Source organism: Schistocerca piceifrons, chromosome 5, assembly GCF_021461385.2.
Source record: "Schistocerca piceifrons isolate TAMUIC-IGC-003096 chromosome 5, iqSchPice1.1, whole genome shotgun sequence".
Classification (NCBI taxonomy): domain Eukaryota; kingdom Metazoa; phylum Arthropoda; class Insecta; order Orthoptera; family Acrididae; genus Schistocerca; species Schistocerca piceifrons.
This window is the reverse complement of record NC_060142.1, coordinates 616,660,739-616,688,617: the sequence shown is the minus strand read 5'-3', so window position 1 is coordinate 616,688,617 and position 27,879 is coordinate 616,660,739. Positions and strand designations below refer to the sequence as shown.

Below are 27,879 nucleotides of genomic sequence, written 5' to 3'. Positions count from 1 at the left end.
ACGAAGCCCACGCCTACTACAGTAGTACAAGTTTATATGCCAACTAGCTCTGCAGATGACGAAGAAATTGATGAAATGTATGATGAAATAAAAGAAATTATTCAGATTGTGAAGGGAGACGAAAATTTAATAGTCATGGGTGACTGGAATTCGAGTGTAGGAAAAGGGAGAGAAGGAAACATAGTAGGTGAATATGGATTGGGGGACAGAAATGAAAGAGGAAGCCGCTTGGTCGAATTTTGCACAGAGCACAACATAATCATAACTAACACTTGGTTTAAGAATCATGAAAGAAGGTTGTATACATAAAAGAACCCTGGAGATACTAAAAGGTCTCAAATAGATTATATAACGGTAAGACAGAGATTTAGGAACCAGGTTTTTTAATTTGTAAGACATTTCCAAGGGCAGATGTGGACTCTGACCACAATCTATTGGTTATGACCTGTAGATTAAAACTGAAGAAACTGCAAAAAGGTGGGAATTTAAGGAGATGGGACCTGGATAAACTAAAAGAACCAGAGGTTGTACAGAGATTCAGGGAGAGCATAAGGGAGCAATTGACAGGAATGGGGGAAATAAATACAATAGAAGAAGAATGGGTAGCTTTGAGGGATGAAGTAGTGAAGGCAGCAGAGGATCAAGTTGGTAAAAAGACGAGGGCTAGTAGAAATCCTTGGGTAACAGAAGAAATATTGAATTTAACTGATGAAAGGAGAAAATATAAAAATGCAGTAAGTGAAACAGGCAAAAAGGAATACAAACGTCTCAAAAATGAGATCGACAGGAAGTGCAAAATGGCTAAGCAGGGATGGCAAGAGGACAAATGTAAGGATGTAGAGGCCTATCTCACTAGGGGTAAGATAGATACCGCCTACAGGAAAATTAGAGAGACCTTTGGAGATAAGAGAACGACTTGTATGAATATCAAGAGCTCAGATGGAAACCCAGTTCTAAGCAAAGAAGGGAAAGCAGAAAGGTGGAAGGAGTATATAGAGGGTCTATACAAGGGCGATGTACTTGTGGACAATATTATGGAAATGGAAGAGGATGTAGATGAAGATGAAATGGGAGATATGATACTGCGTGGAGAGTTTGACAGAGCACTGAAAGACCTGAGTCGAAACAAGGCCCCCGGAGTAGACAATATTCCATTGGAACTACTGACGGCCGTGGGAGAGCCAGTCCTGACAAAAATCTACCATCTGGTGAGCAAGATGTATGAAACAGGCGAAATACCCTCAGACTTCAAGAAGAATATAATAATTCCAATCCCGAAGAAAGCAGGTGTTGACAGATGTGAAAATTACCGAACTATCAGCTTAATAAGTCACAGCTGCAAAATACTAACACGAATTCTTTACAGACGAATGGAAAAACTAGTAGAAGCCAACCTCGGGGAAGATCAGTTTGGATTCCGTAGAAACACTGGAACACGTGAGGCAATACTGACCTTACGACTTACCTTAGAAGAAAGATTAAGGAAAGGCAAACCTACGTTTCTAGCATTTGTAGACTTAGAGAAAGCTTTTGACAATGTTGACTGGAATACTCTCTTTCAAATTCTAAAGGTGGCAGGGGTAAAATACAGGGAGCGAAAGGCTATTTACAATTTGTACAGAAACCAGATGGCACTTATAAGAGTCGAGGGACATGAAAGGGAAGCAGTGGTTGGGAAGGGAGTAAGACAGGGTTGTAGCCTCTCCCCGATGTTGTTCAATCTGTATATTGAGCAAGCAGTAAAGGAAACAAAAGAAAAATTCGGAGTAGGTATTAAAATCCATGGAGAAGAAATAAAAACTTTGAGGTTCGCCGATGACATTGTAATTCTGTCAGAGACAGCAAAGGACTTGCAAGAGCAGTTGAATGGAATGGACAGTGTCTTGAAAGGAGGATATAAGATGAACGTCAACAAAAGCAAAACAAGGATAATGGAATGTAGTCTAATTAAGTCGGGTGATGCTGAGGGAATTAGATTAGGAAATGAGGCACTTAAAGTAGTAAAGGAGTTTTGCTATTTAGGGAGCAAAATAACTGATGATGGTCGAAGTAGAGAGGATATAAAATGTAGGCTGGCAATGGCAAGGAAAGCGTTTCTGAAGAAGAGAAATTTGTTAACATCCAGTACTGATTTAAGTGTCAGGAAGTCATTTCTGAAAGTATTCGTATGGAGTGTAGCCGTGTATGGAAGTGAAACATGGACGATAAATAGTTTGGACAAGAAGAGAATAGAAGCTTTTGAAATGTGGTGCTACAGAAGAATGCTGAAGATTAGATGGGTAGATCACATAACTAATGAGGAAGTATTGAATAGGATTGGGGAGAAGAGAAGTTTGTGGCACAACTTGACCAGAAGAAGGGATCGGTTGGTAGGACATGTTCTGAGGCATCAAGGGATCACCAATTTAGTATTGGAGGGCAGCGTGGAGGGTAAAAATCGTAGAGGGAGACCAAGAGATGAATACACTAAGCAGATTCAGAAGGATGTAGGTTGCAGTAGGTACTGGGAGATGAAAAAGCTTGCACAGGATAGAGTAGCATGGAGAGCTGCATCAAACCAGTCTCAGGACTGAAGACCACAACAACAACAACAACAACAACAACATGACATAAAGCTCAATGAAATGAGCATGCGCAGCGGCTGCAGGCCGCGGGACTAACTCTTAACAATTCAGGATATACTATCGTGACTACTGAAGGCAGAAGGCCACAACGTTTTAAGATGCTAACAGGGCTGATAGCCCACAAGCTGCACAGAAAGAGATAAACGAACGCAATATGATGGCTGAAGGCCGCAAAGTTAAATTCTGCAAATTAATGAAATATATATTGGAAAAATCGATAAAACAATACATTAAGTTTAAAAATTTCCTTTTTGCAACACCAACGGCAGTAGGCCCACAATAACTCGTAAAATCCTTCAGAGAAAATTACAATAACCTTTCAAGAGCAGAAGGCGCTAATGTTTGGACTTGGAGAAAACTCTGAATACATGTTTCCAGGACTGAAAGCCCACAACTAACCCTGCCAAAGTGAAATTTTAAAATTCAGTAAAAATACAACAACATTAACACTGGCAAAAGGATAAATAAGAGAACGAGACTCTAGAGTCTCCAGTGGATCGGTCTGCCCTCGTTCACTTAGGCGAGACACGTAGTGAGTCCAACTACACTTAATTCGTGCGAACCCAACAAAGGGACAGTCACGGACTTGCCATGACGGAGTACACGAGAATTCAAGGCCCCAAGAAAACTATCCCCAAACAAACGCGTATGTGAACTGAGCTGCCAAAACTGCACACCATGTTGGGCAGCAAACAACTGCTGAGGAAAAGACACTGCTTAAAAACTACGTTAGCGGCCAGGACAGGTAACCAGAACACTAACAACCACAATCAGAAACACTTCACAACAGTAACGCCGGAACCAACAACGTAATGCACAAAACCACTCAACCTTCATGTTCTCACGACCGACGATGCTCGTACCGAATGGACAGCTCCAGACAGACTTCGACACTGCGCAGAGACCGCCAGCGTTCCCAATCGACCACGCCGCACGGCGATGTCCTCGGACCAACCGATCGACCAACAATCCACCAAAAGTCAGGCCCGGCTTAAGAGATGCGTGGCGGCAACGGTCGGGCGGGTGATGTTCACGCAGGGCTCACTGCTGATGCAAGCCGGCGACTGGCTCACCCGGTCAGCGCTCCGGACGCGTTGCAACTGACTGCCAGGGCCGAAATCACGACTTGAACTGCCGCCGTGAACTCTACTCCTCGCACGTTCCGACTGACTCCACGACAGGAGACAAGCGGGAAGTAATAGCAGCCGAGCAAAGATCCCATCAGACGGGACATAAGGATATGCGCTACTAGCGCTTATGACGGTCAGACAAAACCGCAACTCAGTAACGCCAGTAATTTAAATCAACGTGGTGAGATGGAAATACTTTAAAATAGGTTGTGAAATACCAAATGGTGGGACGGCGATTCATGCACGGCTCAATATGCTCGTGGGCGAAGAGTCCCTGATTACGGTAACAGTCCAGGCACCAACCAACAAACGAAAGGCGACACACGGTAAAGTCGTCGGCACACGGGACGAGTTTGCTTACGCTGACGTGGCACGCTACGTGTTTTATGTCGCTGCTATTTGTCTCCGAGACGCCATTTCGTCACGTTACACACAAAATAAGTTCTGCGATATTTTTTCGGCAACGAGTCACGCTAAGTAGAACCAACAGGAAGTAGGAATGCTCCCTATGTTACAAGCAGAAAGCAAGACGCCGTACTGTACTAGTGGTTTTCAGCAGAAACTCATATCGTATGGCCGGCCGCGGTGGTCGTGCGGTTGTAGGCGCTCCAGTCCGGAGCCGCGCTGCTACTACGGTCGCAGGTTCGAATCCTGCCTCGGGCATGGGTGTGTGTGATGTCCTTAGGTTAGTTAGGTTTCAGTAGTTCTAAGTTCTAGGGGACTGATGACCACAGCAGTTGAGTCCCATAGTGCTCAGAGCCATTTTTTTCATATCGTATGAGGTTTATGTTATACGTTAGACCCAATGAAAATATCCTGTTTCCAAGCAACAGTACGTTGAATGTCTCGAGAACGAATCATTTTAGGCATGATTCATTGTAACAAAATGAATGGAAACCTAAAATGAAATGCTACTCATAAGAAAAATTAATTAATTAATTCACTTCCTCCCTGACTTTTGTCTTTGACAAAGATAAGACAGGTACTACACTAAAAAAACTCTCTTCTGTATTTTTTGCCTAGATGCATACACTATAAAATTTTTTACCTGTCTGGTACAAAACAATCTGTGAAAAAATTTGACTATAAATGAATGTGTTTTCTTCGTGGCTGCTGTAAGGAGAGAACAGGTTAGGTACAGGATGAGTTGGAGGTTTCCGCTTCTCCGGTTCTCAGAGAACGCCAGGCAAAGTCGAAGAAAACTGCTACAACTCTCGATGAAGACGCCTTCTCCCTCTGCAACTACAATATTCACAGTCGCCGTAAGATTTTATTTTCTGGAAACACTTTCAGAATGGCAAGGTTGAACAACAGTGGCAGTATGATATTTCCTGATTAACAACGCAAATTCGCCCAGTATTGTTAATTCGCTAGGAAATCACTATGCAATTATTGCTAGACGAACTAATAGTTTTTATGAAGGTCCGAGGATCCAACATCGAATAAAGGTTCGTGAACAATAATTACCTTCTTGTTTCACAAAATCAGTTTTTATTCTTCATAAATGCAATTACAAGTTGACCTTTGCACTTCAAGTTACTTCTTTTTGCAAATTTATGTGACCTCCAATAAACACAATGCCCAATCGGCGTTACTTATTTCCAACTATTACAAGATAACATATATTCTGCTTTTTTTAGCAAAAAGCGTTGTCGATCAAATTGCGGTAGCGTATCATCAATGGCACTCGCAGCTGGAATATTACAATCATATTACTTTCAGTAGAGGCATGAGATTCATGAACGCGTGTCGGTCGCATTAGGATTTGATATATAATTGAATTTCGATAGCAAAAGTTTAGAAACTGAGGCCGAAATTGGTGAAGATTTAGCGTAGCGTCCTTCGCCAAGGCTTCGTTATGCGCGACCGAAAATAGATCAGATGAAGATTGTTTAAGTTTTTATACTTCCTCGTTTTCTAAAAGGTTGTGGGAGTTTAATATGAAATTAATATAAATAATCTCTGTTATATTTGATGTTATGTAAATACAATGATGAGCTAAAGAAGCTGGTACACCGGCCTAATGTCGTGTATGACCCCGGGGAGCACGCAGAAGTGCCGCGGCACGATGTGGTGTCGACTCGACCGAGGTCTGAAGTAATACTGTAGGGAAGCGACTCCATGAATACTGTATGGCCGTCCATAAATCCGCAAGATTACGAGGTGGTGGAGATATCTTCTGAACAGCTCATTGCAAGGCATCCCAGATGTGCGCAATAACGTTTATATGTCGGCAGTCTGGTGGCCACCGGAAGCGTTTAAAATCAGAAGTGGGCTCCTGGAGCCACTCCGTAACAGTTCTGGGCGTGTAGGGTATAACTTTGTCCTGCTGGAATTGCCCAAGTCCGTGTAATTCACAATGGACATTAATGGATACAAGTGATCAGACGTAATCGCTACCTCGGAGATGCTGTGTCCCATCGCTCGTGTGCCGCCTATAACAACATGTTCAAACTCACTTAAATCTAGATAACCGGCCATCGTAGCAGCAGCAAGCCATCGAACAACTGCACCAAACACTTGTTGTGTTATATAGGCGTTGCCGAGCGCAGCGCAGTATACTGCCTGTTTACGTATCTCTGTATTTGAATAGCCATGCCTATATTAGTTTCTTTGGCGCTTCAGTGTAATTTTTCGACTGAGTGCCAACCACGAGCCTTCTCCACATTCTCTGGCGTAATTTTCGGGTCTCCTACCCGTAAAACAAGTTATTGTTGATGCATGGGTGTTCCCCAACAATTTACACTGTCTGAACCTAACTGCGCGCAAACTGCCTCCTGTTTCTTTAGTGTGCCACCTAAAGTAATCTAAATTACTGACTGCTTCCACTTTCACCAGTCGAACCTTCCAACCAGCCCTCCTCTACAAGCTAACCGTGGAGTGAGGAGAAACCGGGAAATAACAGAATCGAAGCGTTTGAGATGTGGTGCGGAGAAGGGTATTGAAAAGTGAGTGAAATGTTGCAAGAAATGAGGAGGTCCTCCACAGGCTCGGCGAAGGAAGGAACATATGGTAAACAGATAAAAGATTAAGGGACAATATGTTAGGACGTGCGTTAAGACAAGTGGAACTTCCATGGTTATAGATGCGGCTGGAAAGAGCAGATAATCTAGCGGAAGGCAGAGATAGGAATACTTTCGGCAAATATTTCAGGATATTGTTTGCAAGTGCTACACTGAGATGAAGAGGCTGGCACATGATCGGAATTCGTGGCGGATCGCATCAAACCTGTCAACTGACCGATGAAATAAAAATAAATAAATAAAAAAAAATCAGGAGCCCCATCCTTAATACTATGCAGTGTATCAATGGCCCCGTGCGACTGGCGCCTGAGAGAACAGACATATTATTCTCTCAGTCGTGCGGAATCGTGGAGCCACATTACGGATCCTGAGTCAGTAAACGGGTTTTTTTGCAGAAAGGTAATACACACCAACAGTGGGCTGACGTCTGGAGCACCTTTGTCTCTCAGCACAGTGACAATTTAACTGTACGCCCAACGACCACACTAGACACCGGCGTGGCACCAGGTCGTTTTTTCGGTCTAGTTCCGGTTCTCTGTAAAGCAGCAAGGTAGACGGCAGTTTGGATAGTGCATATGTGCACCCTCCGTCAGGACTGAGTGTGATTTGGTGACTTTTTATAAGGTGATGTCTTTCCAGAGTGGACAGGTATCTTTTATTTTCGTCTTACTGTGCATTCAAGGATATTAAAGTTGTTATTTATGTACACCAGATACAAAACAATGTGACAGCGCACAGTCAGAAAACGAAATGATTGTTTTAATAGAGGTAAGGCAAGAATTTTAAATGCGTTTCTTTTTAACTAACTGTATGGTTTTCGAGCCAAATAAAGCCGACTTACGCCAGTTGAGAGCTTTGATAGCGCAGAATCACGTCAACCAGCTCGTGCAGTGTGCGGCCGACCCTGTGTCTCGTGCCGTGGGATATCCCGTCCATGCACACGTCGACGTTAGCTGTCTCAGCCCGTGTGCTGATGGGCTAAGCGCGATGGCGCAACACTGCGTGCTTCCGCAAGAGGCGCACTTTCTGGCATGTAGCACATTTACCTGGGCTCGTGTTGTTACACTAAATTAAGGAAGGTATGTGATTATGTTAACATGACACGTGTCGCAATTTCTGATTAAACTGAAAGGTCCCTTCAAGAACCTGTTTTTAAAGTATACTTACATGGATATGGTTGTCTGTCTGAAGAAACAGACACCATTGACGACCCGCAGCCGTCTTAGAACGAAATTAGAATTATATTTAATACCTTCAGCTGCTGACGGGCGTTGATACATACCGATGGGGAGATGTGAAAATGTGTGCCTCGACTGGGACTCGAACCCGGAATCTCCTGCTTACGTAGCAGACGCTCTATCCAACTGAGCCACCGAGTGCACAGAGGTTAGAGGGAATGCACGGACTATCTTCCGCACGCTTCCATGTCATGTGAGGTTATTTCATACATTTGTATACTTATTTTTATCTTGTATCTTCTAAAATGTATTAAAGTACTATTAATTTTAATAACTTTTTATGATAGAATATTATTCTTTACACTCTACAGTATAATGGTCACCGGTTTTAGCACAAGTCACTTGATGACAATGTACCCTTCCTCATAGCATGCTGTGTACTTTTACATAGTTTTTATTTTTAATCTTTTTGTAGTATTTACAGTGTTACATTTACGTTACTTATTATTCTCATACTTCATTTGTCCTTTCGACATTCAGATCTGGAGATAAAATGCTAGTCAGGTCGAAAAAGGTCATCATTAACAAAAAATGTGAGGTCAGGTACTAAAGGTGATCACGATTTGCTGAGACTTGCCGCCAGTTATGATATAACATAGAAATGAAACAGAATAAAGTTTTTCCCAACAAAGTCTGCAGGGCTTGAGTGGAAACTGAAGGAGAACTATTGGAAATGTATTAAGAGCGAATATGAAGAGTCACAGAGTGCAGTAGCTTAGAGAATTGGAAAAGCCTCCCGAAGAACGATGGATAACCCGTAGCAAGACAGTGACGTAAAATCGAAACAGCTTCGATAGCGCCAGCGTGGATGAGAGCAGAAATGCCTCTGCCATCCATCTCTTGATCTGAAGCGAGCTTGACGGATGCCAGGCGTCTAACGTTGCACCAAGTTTGCTCCCATTGCCTTCGAGCAGCATTTTGTGAAACACCTTTGTTTCCCAGAAGACCCGAGAGCTACCGAAGCGCACTGAATTCCTCTCAGCAAAGTTTCATCCTTTTAGAGATAGGCAGGCACGCCAGGGTGTGTTACCGCTTCCTCAAGCAGTGGTGGAACTAAATTTGTTCTCCGGTTCTCTTTCTCGCCTTCCAACGTCATGCCCTCCTCACTTCCCCTTCCACCCCGTCAGCGTACCATCCCAACCCCAGCTCCATTTCATTTTTAATCCGGATCTGTCAACCGTGAAAGATAGACTTTTCTGCTCAGATTATACATGAGAGGCCGCTCGGAGGGCACGGGCTGACAAATGGCACGGTTTTACTTACCTGGGACGTCTTTTGAGATTACCGGTTCGTGCGTCGCGAGGGACACTTTAACGTTGGAGATGGCACTCACCGAATGAAAGACATTCTGTTGTAGGAGAAAAACGGTTGCGCTTAGGACTTCCTTGCAGTTCTTTAGATGAGTGAGCCGTGACACCTGCGAAAACGGAACACGAACTGGTGTCTCAAAACGGATACTATTCTCGAAGAGAAGATTGGCATAGAGAGATCTGTTAATGATCATGTTAGTATCTTCATGAATTTGTTGCACAGTCGTTTGAATTTCGTTATAATTTTAAAATTTAGTGATTTATGATTGTGCACAGGTATCTTCATTCTTTAGCGATATGGGTAATCATCTTTGTCCGGGCATAGACTTATATTGGCTATTTTGGAAAAATCACAAGTAGTAAACCATTACTTGATTCTGGATTTCCTCGCTGTAGCTACGCCTTAACCTCTTTACAACAGTATGTACAGACCGAACAAGTCACCATTTTATAACTATAAACTCTAAATAACGCTTACACTTACAAATTTTCCAATATGTAGTCATCTGCTGTTATTTACCTAAACAGAATGTCATTGCTGATAGGAATGATTAATGTAAAGGTGTTATTATTTTATAATATTCTAATCCGAATCTCCAGTGCCCTACCTGGTTTTCTATGTATCACTTTTTTGAAGCTGGTGTTATCGTTAAAATGATGAATAATACGCATGTCTGACGATGGAGGTGTCTTCTCTTAATATCATGCAACATTAACGGTGGAAAACTGAGACAGTATCATCTCTTTCCATTGAAAAATGATACTGAAGATGAAGAAACGAGGTATTAAGTGATAATGTGATTATGAAATATCTTAATGTAGACTGTGTAGAACACAACAGAAAATCAACAAGTTCAGGAAGTATTACTCCTCACTGGTGAAACTTATATGCGTGTTTTATTAATTTTTCTAAGATTGCAATATAATGAAATTAATGATATTCTCTTATTCGCTAATTTCCTATGCTTGACGTCAATGTTATGATACACTGAAGTAAGATTTAGCAGTGACGTTCGTTCTAAATATGTGTCATTGTTCTGTAGCACATATATTGAATGTATGACTACTCTTTATCAGCTGTCGAGTATAGCTGTGGTTTGTAACTGCTGGCTCTTCTTACAGTATAGATACTGGACTACAAACTAAGTGTCTACTATTCCCGATTGCTTATGAACTTTGCATCAGCTTCATCAGCACTTCATGAACTAGGTAAAATGCCTGTTCCGGTTTACTTGTGATGTAAGCAGTAAATTAGAAGTAGTGGCAACTGCTGAATTTTGTAATTTTGAAAATTAAGAAGGTAATGTTCTTTATTTAAGAGAAATGTCTGGTCACAGGGAGTCATCAACTTATGGTGTTTCATAATTGTCACAGAGAGTTATCAACTTAGGGTGTTTAATAATAATTTATGTGCCATCATCATTGCAGAGCTTAGGACTTTAAGACTATTTGCAATAGAAGAGGCAGGTGTATTAGAGTTCTACTCAGCTGAAAAATTTGACTGAAATAGTACCTAATCAACAACTGGAAAATGGGATTTTGCGTTTTAGTAGCTGGAATTTATAACATAACTACAGGAATAAAAGTTCCCTGTGTACATAATATTTTGCAGGGAAATTAAAGTAGAAACAATATCTTCAAATGCTTTAGCGTATCTTTTTCGTCTTGGTAATATACTGAGGACCTCGTGAATTCAACTCGCTCTTTCTACATTCACTAACGGCCAACCAATGCTTCTGAATTCGTTTCCATTCGTATTACGGGCACATACTGTCGAATCAGTGTTGAATTTTTATACAGTTTGTTATTAAAATGATTATACTAGGCTAGTTACCTTTTAGATTCGTTTTCAGATGTACAGACAGTTATTATCAGCATCCGTGACCAGTTGTTTAGGAAAACTCGTGCTACTACAAGTCAGAACGTTAGACGGAAGACTACTCCTCGGATTGTGGATGGATGTGTTGCCCCACGACGATATGATTCTGTTAATGACGACGAAGTATTTTCATGTTTTAAGCAGACATTTTTGTGGATAACACATAATAATATGGCACTGTCTTCACTTGTAAAAACCGGAACGTTATTGTTGCCATTTAGGTAGACTGATGAAATACAATATTTTTAAAAGGTCATGGGATCACTGACTGTTCTTAATACGATTACTACAGTATGAACAATGTCTGTAGCTACGTTGTGAGACAAATATTACGTCTTTTAGTGTTCTGGAATCTGTTCGCGATATAGCGAAGTGAATATTTAAATAAAATCGCTGGTCTCTACTGCTAATCGTTGATTAGCAGTAGAGACCCGAAAAGACCATTAGCCGTGCAAGTGAGCAGTAGCCCTCTCTAAATGAGATCGCCTCCGCTGCGAGCCACCACTCGGCCCTGTCCACCACTCCGGCCTCCCCGTAATTACAGAGCTTCGCGCGGCGTCTGTAAGAGGCGTCGAAGAGGCAGCACCGATGGAATGCTGATCAACTGCTGGCAGTCTCTCATTAAGCGAGGCGTCGACCCGGCGTTGCAAATAGACCGGAGTGGGGCTTCTCCAGCTGCCTGCTGTGCGGGCATCGCCGGCCAAAGGCAGTGTGCCCGGTGTGGCCTTCTAATTAAGCAAGCCTGCGGGCGGTGTATGCTGGCGTACTCACTGTGTGTGTGTGTGAGTATACCACCGAGAAACGGTCTGGCGATGGGAGGAGAGAGTGGAAGTAAGTGAAAGCAGCGGCGACTAGGTTGGGATGGGAATGGATAAACAAATCGCGCGTAGGCGAAGGTGAGCGAGGACATCGAGAAAGAAAAGAGGGAGGGAAAACGGAAGACGGATACATACTGAGAGGTCGAGAGAGGTCGAGAGAGAGAGGTCGAGAGAGAGAGAGAGAGAGAAGTGAGAGACGGCAGAGAGAGGAAAGATGAGACACAGCATACGTGAGAGTTGCGCTTACTGCTGGACTTGTGGTTAAATGAGTTAATTAAACAAGTGACCGCGCCCTGTACTGAATGCTAACACACGGTCCGCACTCGTGCTGCCACCTACAGGTTCACTTCTGCTACCGCAGTAGCACGAGTTGGCTCACCGCGTGTTTATTTTCGTACGAAACTGGATGGTTTTTCCTGTGGATAAACGAACAACAGACACCATACTGCTCTAAATCAGCAGATAGACAAAGCTGTGGAACATTTGTCAGGAGTGGGGGAAAATAACAACGCTTTGCTTTTTTTTTAGTTTCAACTGTGCAATAGTGTTCTGGCAAAATAATGTTTAAGTTCTCTGATAATCTGGATGATCAATAGCAGACCGTCCCATTTTTGGGACATTGGCCAAATGCGCTATCCAAATTCGCAACCTTATTCTCCATGCATAATATTGTAAGAAACAACACAAACAATAAATAAAGAATGTTTTAATATTATTGTATGTCTATTCAGTATGAAATGGAGGAAAACGCTTGTAGTGTACACCAACATTGCACTTATCAGAAATTTTTGTTGTTTTTTTCTTGCATTAAGCACATCTCTTCTGTGTTTTACTCTCTTCTGTGTTTTACTTGGCACAATGAAATGATTTCCTGGATCTAATCGTACTTCTGTGCTCACACGTCCTCCCATCAATTTGCTTTCTTGTGGTCCTCTGCGTTTTGGTACTGATCCTGTTTTCTTTGATAGGTAAAACATCACTATTCTCTGTCAGACATCCAAAAGTGAGAGCTTCTCTCTAAAGTACCGGCTACAACTTGTACAACAGACTCATTGTTCAATACATTTTTGTCAATGTCTTCTTCATCTGTTATTACATCCACATCGGGTGGAATAATCGCCAATTCTACGTCATCATCTTCATCGTCACACTCTTGATGGTTTGCTAGTTCTGCTAGAATTTCTTCAAGTGTAAGTCCACGCGGCATGTTTTTATCCTGTTGGAATCTTAAAATTCAAATAGAACATGAAAAAAAGCAGATATAAAGAACGTAAAATGCAATTCTTCTCTGTATAATACTTGTATACAAGAATAGGGCACATCAACAATAAGTGATAGTGTAACATGCCATTGTCCCATTATTGGGACGCATAAAATACATCGATATTGCACTTACTTGAAAAAAAATCTGGAGTATACTTAATCTTACATGGACGTCCATATGTTCATAACAAACATGTCCAGACAACTAAATCACAGGTCATTGACGTCCAGGAACTACCAGCGGACATACAGTGCTGCCAAGTGTGAGATCAAAAAATCGCCAAGTTTATAGTTTTCCTGTGGTGAAGTACTTAGAAAAAAAGTTATTTATTTTACATTTACAGGCATTATAGCAGTTAGTTGAACCTACGGGTGCAACAATAAAGGCTAAAAGCTCCATTGCTTACGTAAAAATAAGTAAAATTTTCGCTTCCCAAAAAAGGGACACTGACCAGTAATGGGTTAAAATCAAATCTATCATCACTGTAAAATAAAGCAGGTCCAGCCATTGTTCTCAAAAGATGAATTCCAACACTGGCTAGCTTGCGTAAAAGTGTTGCAAGTCCACGTCACGCTACCCCATATAAATAGCACAAGTCCACAAACATTTCGCCATTAAATTTCCCTAGTTTTCAGTGCCACAGCTTGAGGTATTTACAGGTGCCAGAAAACGTTCTTACAAATATTTCAGACACTTTTATGGTCGTGACTCAGCCCTCACTCATCGATAAGCACATACGCTTTCTTTCAAGACTCTCTCTCTCTCATATTTTCATTGGGTAACTATAAATCAATCTATATATTAAAAGGAAGATATGAAATGAACATCAACAGAAGCAAAACGAGGATAATGTAATGTAGTCGAATTAAATCGGGTTATGCTGCGGGATGTGACGTCTTTGATGGCATTCGTGACGTCGTATACAAAAAATTATTACATTTATATTTTATATATTTTTATTTTTAATTTATTAGCATGCTTGTTTCTCTCAGGGATATTGTCTTTTCGTATCACTTTTACTTACGTGCATAAGTATATATGAAACGGGTTCTTGAAGGGTCTTAGTTATTCGTGTACCAACTTTAGATTTTGAACGTGGTGACTAAAATATAGTTGCCGTTAACTGAACTGAATGTAATTTTGTTAATTTCTAGTTATTGATTGCAAAGCAGGGTTTGACCTTGGCCGACCAGAGGCTGCATCGGAAGATGAGCATCCTTATAAAAAATAACTAGCCACTGCGAGCATTACAAATAAATTGATTTTGTAATTATAATAACAAGTTTATTTTAGCAATAAATACGAATAACGTACATAAAATATGTGTAGCCGCTCAGTGGCTGCCTTTCGTAACACGAAACAAAACAGTGTGTGTCTCATAAAATACGTCCTTCCTCCTCGGCCGTACAATCGCGTCTCTTTCGATCCTTTTTTATTTTCATAGACATTAAATAAAGATGCTACTCTTAAATTATCGCTGTATACCAGTTGTTTCAAGAACATTAACTGTATCTTTAATAGTAATTATATTCATAAAATAAATGTCTATATTTATGTGACGTACCGTGACATGTGCTCCCTAGTGAGGGTGTTTATGTACAGACTCACTACGGTTTTATATTTCAGTTTATGTTTCGCCCACCTATTTCAATTCACTGTTCAATAATCTGTTCATTACACAATTATGGGTGTCATACCTAATTCACAATTACAGGTGAGTACGTCTATCAGTCCCATCTGTCTTTCTGTTTTTATTATGAATAGGAACAATCCGGTATCTTACAGACCCGAGGGACTTTGACTTACGCTCCCCCATTCGGGTTACAGGCGTAAGGGAAAAGAACGGGCCAAAAAACCTGCCCGGAGCCTTCGGATTGTTGTTATTAAGGTTAATTTTGATTTACATTGAATATGTAGCAGATTAACAAACAAATATATACACATACCTTTACATTACAAAAAAATCATCATTAAAACATGAAATTACATAACGTACAACAGTCCTTTTTTTGTACAGATAGTTGTTTTAGACTTTGTGTTTTTGACTGTTACAATTTTACATGGTTTATCAGTTCATTGTCGACTACAACATTTTTGGATCTGATCGAAGTAAAAGTTTCCGACGGCGGTTTGTTGTTGGTCTGGCGGTGTGACGCTGCTGGCGTAGACGATAGCGTATGTGACCGCTTGTAGCAGTCGGCGCCGGTTCGTTGGCCCAAGCGGTGGCGTAGGCGCGAACAGCTGCCGGTCGTTGGCGTGGCGCGGCGTCCGCTGCCCGGACAGGACAACCGCCTATCGCTCGCTGCGTCGCGCAACATGTAAACATTTCACCGAGTATCAGTTCATCGACATAATAAAGTAACTATACCTGTTATAATTGTTGGAAGAAAATTCATTAGTTTCCCAAACACTCCACAGTCACTCTTGTTCACTGTTTACGGAATGCATTGCAAGAATGTGCGAACGAACGAGTTCCAGGTCTTTAAATAAGTTCTGGTACGAACTCACACATTTTACACTGATTTAACGTAGCTGTAATTTTAAGCTAAGTGTTCACTTGATCGCAGTACGTACTGTCACCATGGTGAGTGTTCAGTTGAGTACGTCGCGGTGACACTTTTCGCTTCATATCACTTGGCCTGCGTCGCTTCTAGCGTGCATCTGCCGGTTCGGAAACCACAGTTCGCTGTGCGCTATCTATAGTCTCACTTCTCTGCCGAAACATTTATCCACACTGTGAATGTCTATCATGTTTCGCATCTAAATTGTTTTCTGGCAAAGGCTCACCATTTGAGTTATTAATTTTTATTCTTTTGTTCACTATACTTTCAGGACAGCCTTCCACTGTTAAACACAGTCACACACGTCGTGTTCTTGCATAGTTAACTGTTCACACTTTCACGTCGTTCCAGTTCGTACTTCAGTTTATCCATCTTTTCACTATTTGAGCTTTCGGATAGTCACTTTTAAATTGGAACATGGTTTACTGCATTTTACTAGAATTACATAATAAATTTGCTTTCCATTTTACATGTTAATATTATGTATATACTTAGATATGGTACAATTAGAGTTCCTTCTAAGTCCGTTTATCACTTAGTATTCAGTGATTGACCTAGTTGTCACCTCTTATTTAAAGTGTTATCCATTTGGTTATACAGGACCCGTGAATTCAGTAGGTTTTATGACATGTGTATTATTTATTCATTCAACACTGATTCAGAAACTTTAGTCATTGTTGCGTTTGCAGCTGCCCTGCTTACGCGCGGGTGTACCTGCAAGTGCCTTCAAGCTGGAATCAGTGTGGAAGTTAAGAGATATTACTCTGTTTAAAATTTTTTTTTACTACACGAATTCTCGCGTTTACACAGCGATTTGTTGTTAATTTGCGCGTCCGACGACCATGCACAATGCTTCTTCCCTTTTCAAGGTTTATCCAGTGCAGAGCGTCCTTATGCAGATTCATTTGATTATCTCTATTCTGTCACGGCACTTGTTTAAGTGCAGTATTCTCCTTCTGTCACAACTCACTCATACATACACTTAGCAACTAATCTATATCTAACAAGCACAAGTATAAAATCATATAAACATTAAATAAATCTTACTAACTAGGCATACAACTTACATCTACTTTTAAACACTACACACTTTAGACTTAAACCCTTAAGTATCCGTGGATATAAACAAAAAAAAATGGCTCTGAGCACTATGCGACTTAACTTCTGAGGTCATCAGTCCCCTAGAACTTAGAACTAATTGAACCTAACTAACCTAAGGACATCACACACATCCAAGCCTGAGGCAGGATTCGAACCTGCGACCGTAGCGGTCGCTCGGCTCCAGACTGTAGCGCCTAGAACCGCACGGCCAATGGATATAAACAGTTTTATTATTTGCCACCGCAGCATTCTCTGAATTTCTCTCCCCACGGTTTGTCTTTGCGACCACGGCAATGAATAGGAGGCAGGGCAGAAAGTTTGGTGAGGTTTTACTTGCATGCCAGACTCATACTCTTTTTATTATCCTCGGTTTTTCTGAAAACACTTGTACAAATTGGTTCAGCACTTGACTCAAATCAGATTGCTGTGACAGGCTGAGGTACGAAGATTCGGCTACTTTTGATTCAATGTGTTGCTTAATAATAGCGTTTTCCCGTTCCCAACCGGGTTCCGGTTCGCTGCTGTCTTGATTTACAACACAGTTGTGATTTAACGTGTCAGGATCCTGTAAAGTTACCCGCACGTTTCGGCAGTAGTTCACATACGCGTCCAGAGTCCTCCTTAATGCTAGATCAATTTGTCGGTTTGGATAGGTTAAGGTGCATCTGGCTCGGGTGAGGTCAATTTTTGCCTTCAATTCCCTAAGCGCGTCAAGGCCCTGGATGCAAGGTACTGTGAGATTTTTGACCACCGGGAATGAGCACAGTATGGCTTCGTTTTCCAGGGAAATCTCTGCCTGCACGTGATTCTTTATTAGCCGCACCCTGCCCCGTACGGAACCTACTGTCCTACAGTTTTCTACTGGCAGGCTCGGTAACTTTTTCACACGATCCACGCACTTGAACAACTGCTCATAAATACAAGAAGCACTCGCCCCTATATCCAATATTATTATTACTTCGATCCCATTTATCTTTGCCACAAAGGCAGCCTGTACATGTTCTATTTCTTGTTGGTGCGCAGGTCGCGGATCAACTGTCAGTTCATCTTTCATCTCGCATCCGTCATTGTAGCGGAACATATTCACCCCCACTTTCTGTCTGCCCCCCCCCCCCCTCTTTCATCTTGCCGACGGTCTGGGAAGGGCCTACAGAGGTCGGCCAGAGTTTGACGGCCTGTCGCACCCTGCCGACACGTGATCAGACACATCGATTACTCGAACATTATCAGTCACAATTGGTGACGTGCACTGCGGTGCGTACACGTGAGACTGATTGTTCGGAGGCTGAGTTGGAGGCGGTGGCATCGGGATGACAATGATATGTTTAACAGGAACATGACCTGACGGCATGTTCTGATGTGCCTGCCAATTTGCTGGCCCTGCCCGTTGCCACTGCTCATTGTTAGTTCTCATATTTTTATTGCTGAAGTTGGAGTTTCTTCCCCCTTCACCTCGTCTCTTTCGATTGTAGTTTCCTCCACATCTTTTTGGTGAAGACGGGTTTGACTGGCCATGCTGGTACGTATTGTATCCAGTGCTGTGCCAGTGACCATCCACAGTGCGCACTCTTTGCATAGGGTTTCCTTTCTTAGAGAAGTTTTCCCATTGCGAATATTCATCACTCTTCGAATACCCGTTCTTACGAGGGCTATTATTGGATTGGTTTTTTCCTTTACCGTTCGCTTGTCCGTTGCTCCTGAACAGACCTGGACCAGTATCTGGCAAGAAATTTACTTTCGAATTCAGACAACGATGGACACTGCTCCGCGATTTCCATCGCCCACTGTGCCGCGTCGCCTGTGATGAAAGAGATCACAGACTGAACCTTTTGGTGCACAGTCCATGATGCCGGGAGTACATTCCGGAAACTTTTTATAAATATTACCGGATGGACATTCTTTTTCTCACCATTAAACGTCTGGAACTGCCTGTGTTTTAATAGTGATTCTTCGTGCTTTACTTGCGCTAAAGTTGGTACCGCTACCTGTCCGTTCGCGGTGACAACGCCTGAACAATTGACTGGCGAGTACGGTTGCAATTTCTCGCAGTCTCGTTTTCTCCACTGGGCATACATTTATCGTCACATTTCCGTAACGAATGTTTTTGAATGGCCCGGGGATCGATAACTAATCGGCCCGCTCTAAGCTAGTTTCAGCCTGTGATACGCAGTCCTCGACTCGCTGTTCGAGCGAGTTGGAAACTACATCAACAGTTTTAACAATAACTTTCACTTGCTTCTCCAACATACACTGAGGTTTGTCTAATTGACCCATGCACTCGTCGAACTGCGTGACCTTTGTGGAGTGTCTTTGTTCTGGTGTACCAAGTCAGCCACTTGCTGTTTGACTACATCGATCTCCTGTGACAAATATGACACTAGCGCCCTGTCACGCTGTTCAAACATTTCATTCATTTTTGCCACGAACTTAGCATCACGCTCTAGTTCCCTGCGTTCGCCTTCAATGCGTTCCTGTCTTTCCTTTTCCTCAAGTTCGAGACGTTCTTCCGCTAGAATGTCCTTAACTTGTTTAATTAATGCCTGCTCCCGTTGCTTGTCTCTCATGACTAAGTGTGCCATCAGCACCGTTAGAAAATCGGTCGTTGGTACAGGTACTTGTACAACATTCGCTGTCGACTCAGTAGCATCCTCATTCCCTGTGCCAGTAATCGAGTGGATTTCTTTGCTCAATTGAGCTTGATCCTGATCAGTGCCTAATATTTTGTCCGTTTCAGATTGCTCAGCTTCCGGTTTTGGAAGTTGAGAACCCATCATTGTGGGTGGTTCCTCACTGGAAACTCTTGTATATTTTCGTCTGTGTCAAAGCCTGACAGATCTTCCCCCTCTAAGCGTTTGTCCTAGCGTGTCTTCACCATTTCGACTAGTATAAATCCTGACTGGTAAGACACGGTTACACACAAAAACTATTTTCCCCCAAAAATGACGCTGCACAAAGCACATACAAAACACTGAAAGTGTAAAGCAAAGAAGCTACCTACTACTATTACTACTGAAACTAACACTTACACTTTCGCACTCGTAATATTTCCGTTGCATTGTGAAAAATTTTACTTCTGCTAAAACATTACTTTAGCAATCAACTTCACTAGCATTTATTTGATTCACACAGCTGATTGTGTGACCACAAATCCAGAACACAATCACTGTCTCAGAATTCTAAGACTGACTTTTGTTCAGTAGTAGTAAATGAATCTGATTCCCTATCCACTGACGTTAAAACAAATTGCAAAACACTTTTGACAAATTTTAACTCAAGAAGATAAACACAGTGAATGGCCCCCGGATCCTTTCTTCCTTTAGATTCCAGCCCAGAAGCGCATGCATATACACCCATACCTATATTAGTTATTGTTGCTTGGTGTTGTCTTTATGACAGTCGAGACAATGGTACGCATCTAGTCAGCTTCATGTCCATTTATCTTCACTGGTTGGATCTCGTAAAAGTTTTTTTATTTTGTAGTACATGGAAATAGATTACATATATGGCATTAATTTCACATACATATAATTACGTACATAAAAAATTTTCTTTTAAATATAGTTGTCTAGACGGACTAACAAATCTCAGTCATCTTCTGTGTACTTAATATTGGTACATAAAATTTCGGGCCCTCACGTTGTTGGACGCCACTTGTGACGTCTTTGGTGGCATTCGTGACGTTGTATACAAAAAATTATTACATATGTAATTTTTATATTTTTATTTTTACTTTATCAGCATGCTTGTTTCTCTGAGCAATATTGTCTTTTCTTATCACTTTTACTGATGTGCATAAGTAAATATGAAACGGGTTCTTGAAGGGTCTCAGTTAGATTTTGATTTTATTTTAGATTTTAGATTTAGATTTTAGATTTAGATTTTGAACGTGGTGTCTAAAATATAGTTGTCGTTAACTGAATTGAATGTAATTTTGTTAATTTCTAGTTATTGATTGCAAAGCAAGGCTTGAGAGAATTTCGATTGTTGCCATGGAGCGGCCAAGATAAAACTTACCGAACTCAAGGAATCTGTATAGTTTAAAAACATGAACTTCAACGTCAATTTAAAAAGGTTCTTATAACGAAATCTCTCGCATTTACAGTTACTGTTAACACTGAAAATTAAATTAATACTTAGGCGCGCAATGGCCGACCAGAGGCTGCATCGGAAGATGAGCTTTACGCAGCGCAAATTACTTAATAAATGCTCATTAAAAATAATTAGAAACTGCAAGCATTTGAGGTGACAACTATTACAAATAAATTCATTTTGTAATAATAATAACAAGTTAATTTTAGCAATAAATAAGATAAACTTACATAAAAATGTGTAGCCGCTCATTGGCTGCCTACCGTATCACGAAACAAAACAGTGTGTGTCTCATAAAATACGTCCTTCCTCCTCGGCTGTACAATCGCGTCTCTTTCGATCCCTTTTTATTATCATAGACATTGAATAAAGATGCTACTCTTAAATAATCGCTGCGTACCAGTTGTTTCAAGAACATTAACTGTATCTTTAATACTGATTATATTCATAAAATACTAAACTAAGGTTTACAACCGATAGAAGTTTCCATATTTATGTGACGTACCGTCACAGAGAATTAGATTAGGAAATGAGAGGCTTAAAGTGCTAAATGAGTTTTGTTATTTGGGGAGCTAAATAACTGATGATGGTCGAACTAGAGATGATATAAAATGTAGACCGGCAATGGCGTATCTGAAGAAGTGTCAGGAAGTTGTTTCTGGAAGTATTTGTATGGAGTGTAGCCATGAATGGAAGTGAAATGTGGACGATAAATAGTTTAGACAACAAGAGAATAGAAGCTTCCAAAATATCGTGCTACAGAAGAATGCTGAAGATTAGATGTGTATATCACATAACTAATGAGGAGGTATTGAACAGAATTGGAGAAATTTGTGGCACAACTTGACTAGGAGAAGGGACCGCTTGGTGGGGCATATTCTGAGGCATCAAGTGATCACCAATTTAGTATTGGAGGGCAGCGTGCAGGGTAAAAATCGTAGAGGGAGACCAAAAGATGAATACACTAAATAGATTCAGAATGACATAGGTAGCAGTAGGTAATGGAAGATGAAGAAACTTGCACAGGATAGAGTAGCATGGAGAGTTGCGTCAAACCAGTCTCAGGAGTGAAAACCACATCAACAACAACATATTTTAGTTTCCCCCAAACGCTAGCGTAGTAAAAATCTAATGAAAATTTCTCTGGAAATTAAAATGAAACGAAAGACGATTAGTGCTTTTAATGAACGACAAGTATCACTGTCGTTAGCATTTAGCACCAGTTCAGAATTGGCAAGAATGGAGTATGGAACAGCCCACGGTATTCATCTTGAGGAAAAAACGGGAACATATATGAGACACAATATGCAAAAATCAAGTGGTACCAGATCTACTGAATAAATAGCCGGCCAGACTTTTCTACGACAAGCTGACAGACGTCTAAAAGGCTAACGGTTTCGATCATGGAATGCTCTCCCTACCAGGCAGCAACTCTAACAATATTACTTGATCAACTGAATGAGTACCGACTGGTTATTACAGATATTGAAGAGGTAAGATCATTACGAGAAGGAGTGATAGAAAAGGATTGTGTGATACCTTATAGCTGACGGAAAAGATCAAACGTTACGCACAACTATTCCTGTAAATAAGTGAACCAGAATTATTACGGATTTCGGAACGACATCATTCTGATTGTACATACCCAGAATCCGCGGGAAATTCCTCCCTGTTGGCTCATATGTGTTCATGCCCCACCTGAAGAGAAGATACGCTTAGAGAAGGAAGCTGTTTATAGTGTGATGGATGAAAAATACAATGAGTGTCTGAGAGGAGACTGTAAGATAATTTGTCAAGATATGAACGCTGAAATAGTAAAAGATTACTATGCTTACTGTTTTGGCAAATACAATCTAGATGATAGGAGTGCCCGAGCGGTTCTAGGCGCTACAGTCTGGAACCGCGCGACCCCTACGGTCGCAGGTTCGAATCCTGCCTCGGGTATGGATGTGTGTGATGTCCTTAGGTTAGTTAGGTTTAAGTATTCTAAGTTCTAGGGGAGTGATGACCTTAGAAGTTAAGTACCATAGTGCTCAGAGCCATTTGAACCATTTTCTTTTTCTAGATGATAACTCAAATGAAAATGGAATCAGTTATTGTACAATTTGCTTCCTCGATATTTATATGCTGTACGTCACTTAACTAAACAGGTGTATGTAAAATGACATGTAGATCTCCAGATGGTAATACCTAACCAAATTCAACCATGTACTAATAGATTCAGAACATCTACGCAATTTAATGGATCTTGAAAGACACAGGTGCTCCAATATTGGCTCTGACCGCAACCAGGAAATGTCAAGAATCAGAAATCGAAAAACCAGTGCAGGGAGGGTATCGGTATATCATCGTTGAAAGTTCCATGTTGATAAGCTCAAGGAGCACTAGTCTGCTCAAAGAATTTCTGACTTTTACAAAAGGACTTTAGTACACTTGGTTCACAAAAATCAACAATTAATGCTGATTCATACAGGAAAATTATTTCATTCATCTGCATATATATACAGGGTGATTCAGCTAACTCCTACCGATCTGTTTTATGCAACCCGCACTACATCGTATCAGGAACCATACCCAGACAGGCGACAGACACGTAATAGATATGTTCCCTCTCAGAGCTTTGCGTGCCTGTTAGCAGTTGGAATCATACTGCAAAAAATACAAGTGAGGACTTTCCATGGGTTACATGGTATTTGAAGGACAACATTTACCCACCAGACTGTCTATATATTTTATTTTTTATTTTTTGACGGTACGGGTTTTGGGTGTTGCCAATTCTCAAGTGTGTCTCTTGTAGCAACGGTCAAAACCGATGCTGTGCATGACAAAACATTTTATACATTCTGATGCAAAAATGTCATTCTACAAATTTATTGAGACTGCGGGGCACAAGCGTAAGGCAATGGTAGCTACATCGTTTGTCTGGATCAAAATATGCCTTCATCCTTCCAAGCTTATCCAAGTGCCTCCAATCTTTCTTTGTGTAATTAACAATGCAATCATACTGGTTATGAACGTCCCTGTAAGATTATTCCACGTATAGCACTTAATGGTAAGTAAACGGTTCAAAAACATTGCCTAATAATGAGTGGTTCACCATTGGAAACAACGTTAGTAGCAGGAGATATCAAAATGGCATGCAAGAAAGTATCAAATTTCGGGAGTATAAACCAATGAAAAATTTAAAAATGTTTCGCCTTGTTAATGTGCTAAAGTAGCTCCATGAACAAAATCTGTGAATAGGTCTAATTGCCTAAAACAACATCGGCAGGTACAGCTGAATGGCTCTGAATACTAATCTCTTTACAACGTCGTTACCGGGAAGTTGTCACTTTCACGCTTCTGATTTCGATATTTTCGGTTAATTAAGTTGTTTCTGTTGGTGAAACCACTTTATAAGACAACATTTCTGAACCATTTACAAAATATGAAATATGTAAACGGAATAAACTTAGAGGGACATCCAAAACCTGCGTGACTACACCACTGGTGTGTCTGTTTTTAAACATTACTACGCACTACAGTGACTCAGCTGATTTCTATATAATTTGTATTAAGTGGGACTTACTTGCCTTAGAAATCTTCATAGAATGGGAAGACATTGGAGTGTGGCATCTCAAAGCAGTCTTCGAATGTTATGTTGAATACCTGTGTGCGATATTTCCTATTTCCCACTGTCAGGAAAGTAAATGTGCTTGGGTACTGATTTGTTATACCTCTTTCCAAAATTTCCATCCCGGTAAAATCATTCTAAAATTAAAATATAACTCACGAAAGCCGTGGTTCTCATGGAAATGTGGATCTAATTAGGTTCGTGCGTCAGATGTCTCCCACTCCACCGATTTCCAAAATCAGTCAGCTTAAATTTTTCTGGGTAGTGGAAGTATGTTAGTTATGAGTTTCTGACCTATTTTGCTCAAATATATGTAAAATAAATATATGCAAAATAAATTTTAACCATGAAAGGGTTAAGTTAATTACGTGAATCATGTGATGGTGACATGACAGGCGTCATATATTTTAGAAGTTGGACGTGTGCTGAAGTACAAATCTCGCAGTACTGCACTTGACAATGGCCATATAGCTGCAACTGCAATTTTTGATTTGATGAATAAGTAATTTTACAGTCAATGAGGCTTTGACATCCTCTAAAAATGTCCTGCACTCCGCAAAGGCAGAAAGCTAATCTAAGGAAATGTGTTTAATCTCACTGTTTCAGGAGAGAACCCTGCGGCGATGCAGCACGGCGGGCGGGCGCTGTCTTGGCTGCGATGTCCTTCGGCGTGGCTGTTGCTGGCCAGTATAGCAGCCGCTCTGTGCGCCGGGCCTGCCGCCGTCCTAGGGGCCGATCCATAGCGGGCCACCACCATCTGAACATGTCTGCATTTTCTGAGACCACCCGGCGGAGGATGACGAGCGTCTGGCGGCAGACTGTCACTCCGGTGTGCGACTTATGTGTGAACGATTTCAGGGGAACTTTCCCTACGGACTGCTGGAGACGAAGCGTTTTGTATGGGATTGATGGAAGATGGATGGTGGCCAGGTGGGAGGTGGTTTAGTGGTGCGTTCAGACATCTTCAGCTAATGCTACGAACATGTTGTAGTTATTTGCCTATTCATATCAATAACTGTGTCTCTGAATTGTTAACACGACGTTAAAGGTTGGCTAAACTGATGGAATCTCATCCTTATACTACTATGGTGGTTCTTCATTTGTGGAACATCACAAGAACATTACGTGGTGCTTTGCGGTTAAGAAGGTCGGCACTAACCTCAAAAGACTTCTTACGTCAAAAATGAGTGTGCTAACGGCCAACGTATACTATTGATTCCACCGAGTGCGAACGCCTATGTCCAGTGAATGAACATGAAACTGTATTCCGTAAATCCATAATACCTATTCATTCCTTTTTTTCTTATCCGCCCTTAACCTGGATGTGGCTCGTCGGGAAATATACGTAAATTATTTTAATATTAAAATTATGGGACAGAGACGGAATCTGGACTTGTGCGAACTGAATCATGACACACTATTTTCTATAAATATTAAACAGATCGCAAATAAAAATGAAAAATCATTATTTTTATCTCCTAATTTCGAAGAGTAGTGTTTTACATATTGTATGCTCAGTATCTGATACTTACTATGTTCTACATTTTGTTTTCTGTGTCATTACTTCTTTTCCTAGCATGGTATTGTACCTGTAAAAATTTGTTGTGAATTACTTGAATGCTCAGTATAAGGGTTGTTATGAAATTGTTGTTGAAGAATTGATAGTTTTTAACAGATGTTTGTAAGTGTCGTGTGTATTACAATTCCGTTCCATCGTGTAGACGTTTTCCTTAAAGAAATTCATTTAATGGACATAAATACTATTCACTCTAAGTAGACAGATATTCTCGTGTCGAAAATTCTAAAGAGTTTACAAACAAACAAAGAAATGTATGAATTATAGCAGCAAAAGAAAAAGAAAGTACTGCACTTCAAAGCTCGTAAACCATATGATTTTGAACTTCCTTGCTACTGAACTACCAAAAAACTATAATTCTCTTCTATTACTACGAAAGAGGAGAAATAACCGCTATCTTTATCGAGACGACTGATGTGAAAAACTTACATGCCTGCAGACCAGGAAAATTGTCTACAATTTCGTTTACATAAATATCTGAAAAACTTCATCATCATGTAAGCATTATGATTCACGTGATTCCTCTCTGAGGTGGAAGCTGTGTTAACTAATATTTGGAAGGGACTTAGCTAGAATTTTCATTCCGTTATCGCAACGGAACTGGAAATGAGTTTCTCTTTAAAATTTCATCTTCCTACAGGTGTGTTAAACGTTCATGTTCTTCAACAATTTCATAGAGTTAGATGCATTTTTTTTCTTCGTTTTCCACGTGTTTAAAATATGAAAATTAACTGTTTTTAGAAATAATAAGAAGATAAATGATATTTTCAGGAAAAGATGATAGGACTTTCTTGAACTTCTTAACTCAGATCAGAACTTAACAGCGTCACTAAAGAAGTTTTATTTGTTTATTCCGTAAAACCAGAGAAGCAGACAAGATACGATGTTATTTTAAAGTAAACGTTGTTCTCTACGTTCAGAACATTATGTAACTTAAATAGAAATCAACTGGTACTCTGTCTTGAGAAAGTGAGGAAGTGAAATATGTCACTAAAATTCTCACGAAAATATTTAGATGAATTTACTTGTCCATTATATAACTTATATATTACCACTGAATACTTAAAATTAATTATTCCTCAGTCCTTTAATGAGAATCCCGTAACAGCCTATTTTGAAATTCACCACGGCTAAGCTGGTTGGCAAACTGAAATAATTTATTCCTTCTCTTCTAGGACTACGCAAAGAAGGGCTTGTCTTTACAGGTCTCTTGGTATGCAGTGGGTCTTCTACTTATCGTATTGAAGGTTACATTCCTTGTCAACTAAGAATGTAACTTAGTATATTTTTTCATTTTCTTTACCTCCTGTCTGGCTATAGTTGTTTTTCTCTAGTAAGTAGTTCTCATTTATGCACTTCGCATCCAGTTTAGGTTTGAGTATTTCACTCCTAAGATCCTTTAAATGATGTTAACTTTATATTTCAACACAACTTCGTTTGATCGTGCTAGGTTGTCTAAAATGCATTATTTTTGCTGTTTCTCCTTTTCCAGTTGAATAGCTTTATTTGACATTTCAGTGAATCTTAGCACTGGTTTATTTCTAATCAGTTTATTGTTGTCAGTGTACTAATTACTCCCAGCACATACTTTTTTAACAATAAATGGTGATTACTTGGTTTTATTTGTGTTTAATACACTGCTGATGACCATTC

At 40.6% G+C, this 27,879-nt stretch overlaps 1 protein-coding gene and 1 non-coding gene across 2 annotated transcripts in view; one reads left to right on the top strand and one right to left on the bottom strand.

The window, feature by feature from the left end:
• LOC124798573 (zwei Ig domain protein zig-8-like) overlaps nucleotides 1-26,118 on the top strand; it is a 212,922-nt gene extending 186,804 nt beyond the window's left edge. The window contains exon 5 of the mRNA XM_047262035.1: nucleotides 25,257-26,118. Within this exon, the coding sequence (XP_047117991.1) occupies nucleotides 25,257-25,393 (137 nt within the window). The 3' untranslated portion in view covers nucleotides 25,394-26,118. The remainder of the gene's footprint in view (nucleotides 1-25,256) is intronic.
• On the bottom strand, nucleotides 8,083-8,157 carry Trnat-cgu. Its single transcript has one exon. It is a non-coding gene; the product is annotated as a tRNA-Thr (tRNA).
• Nucleotides 26,119-27,879: the final 1,761 nt, after the last annotated feature.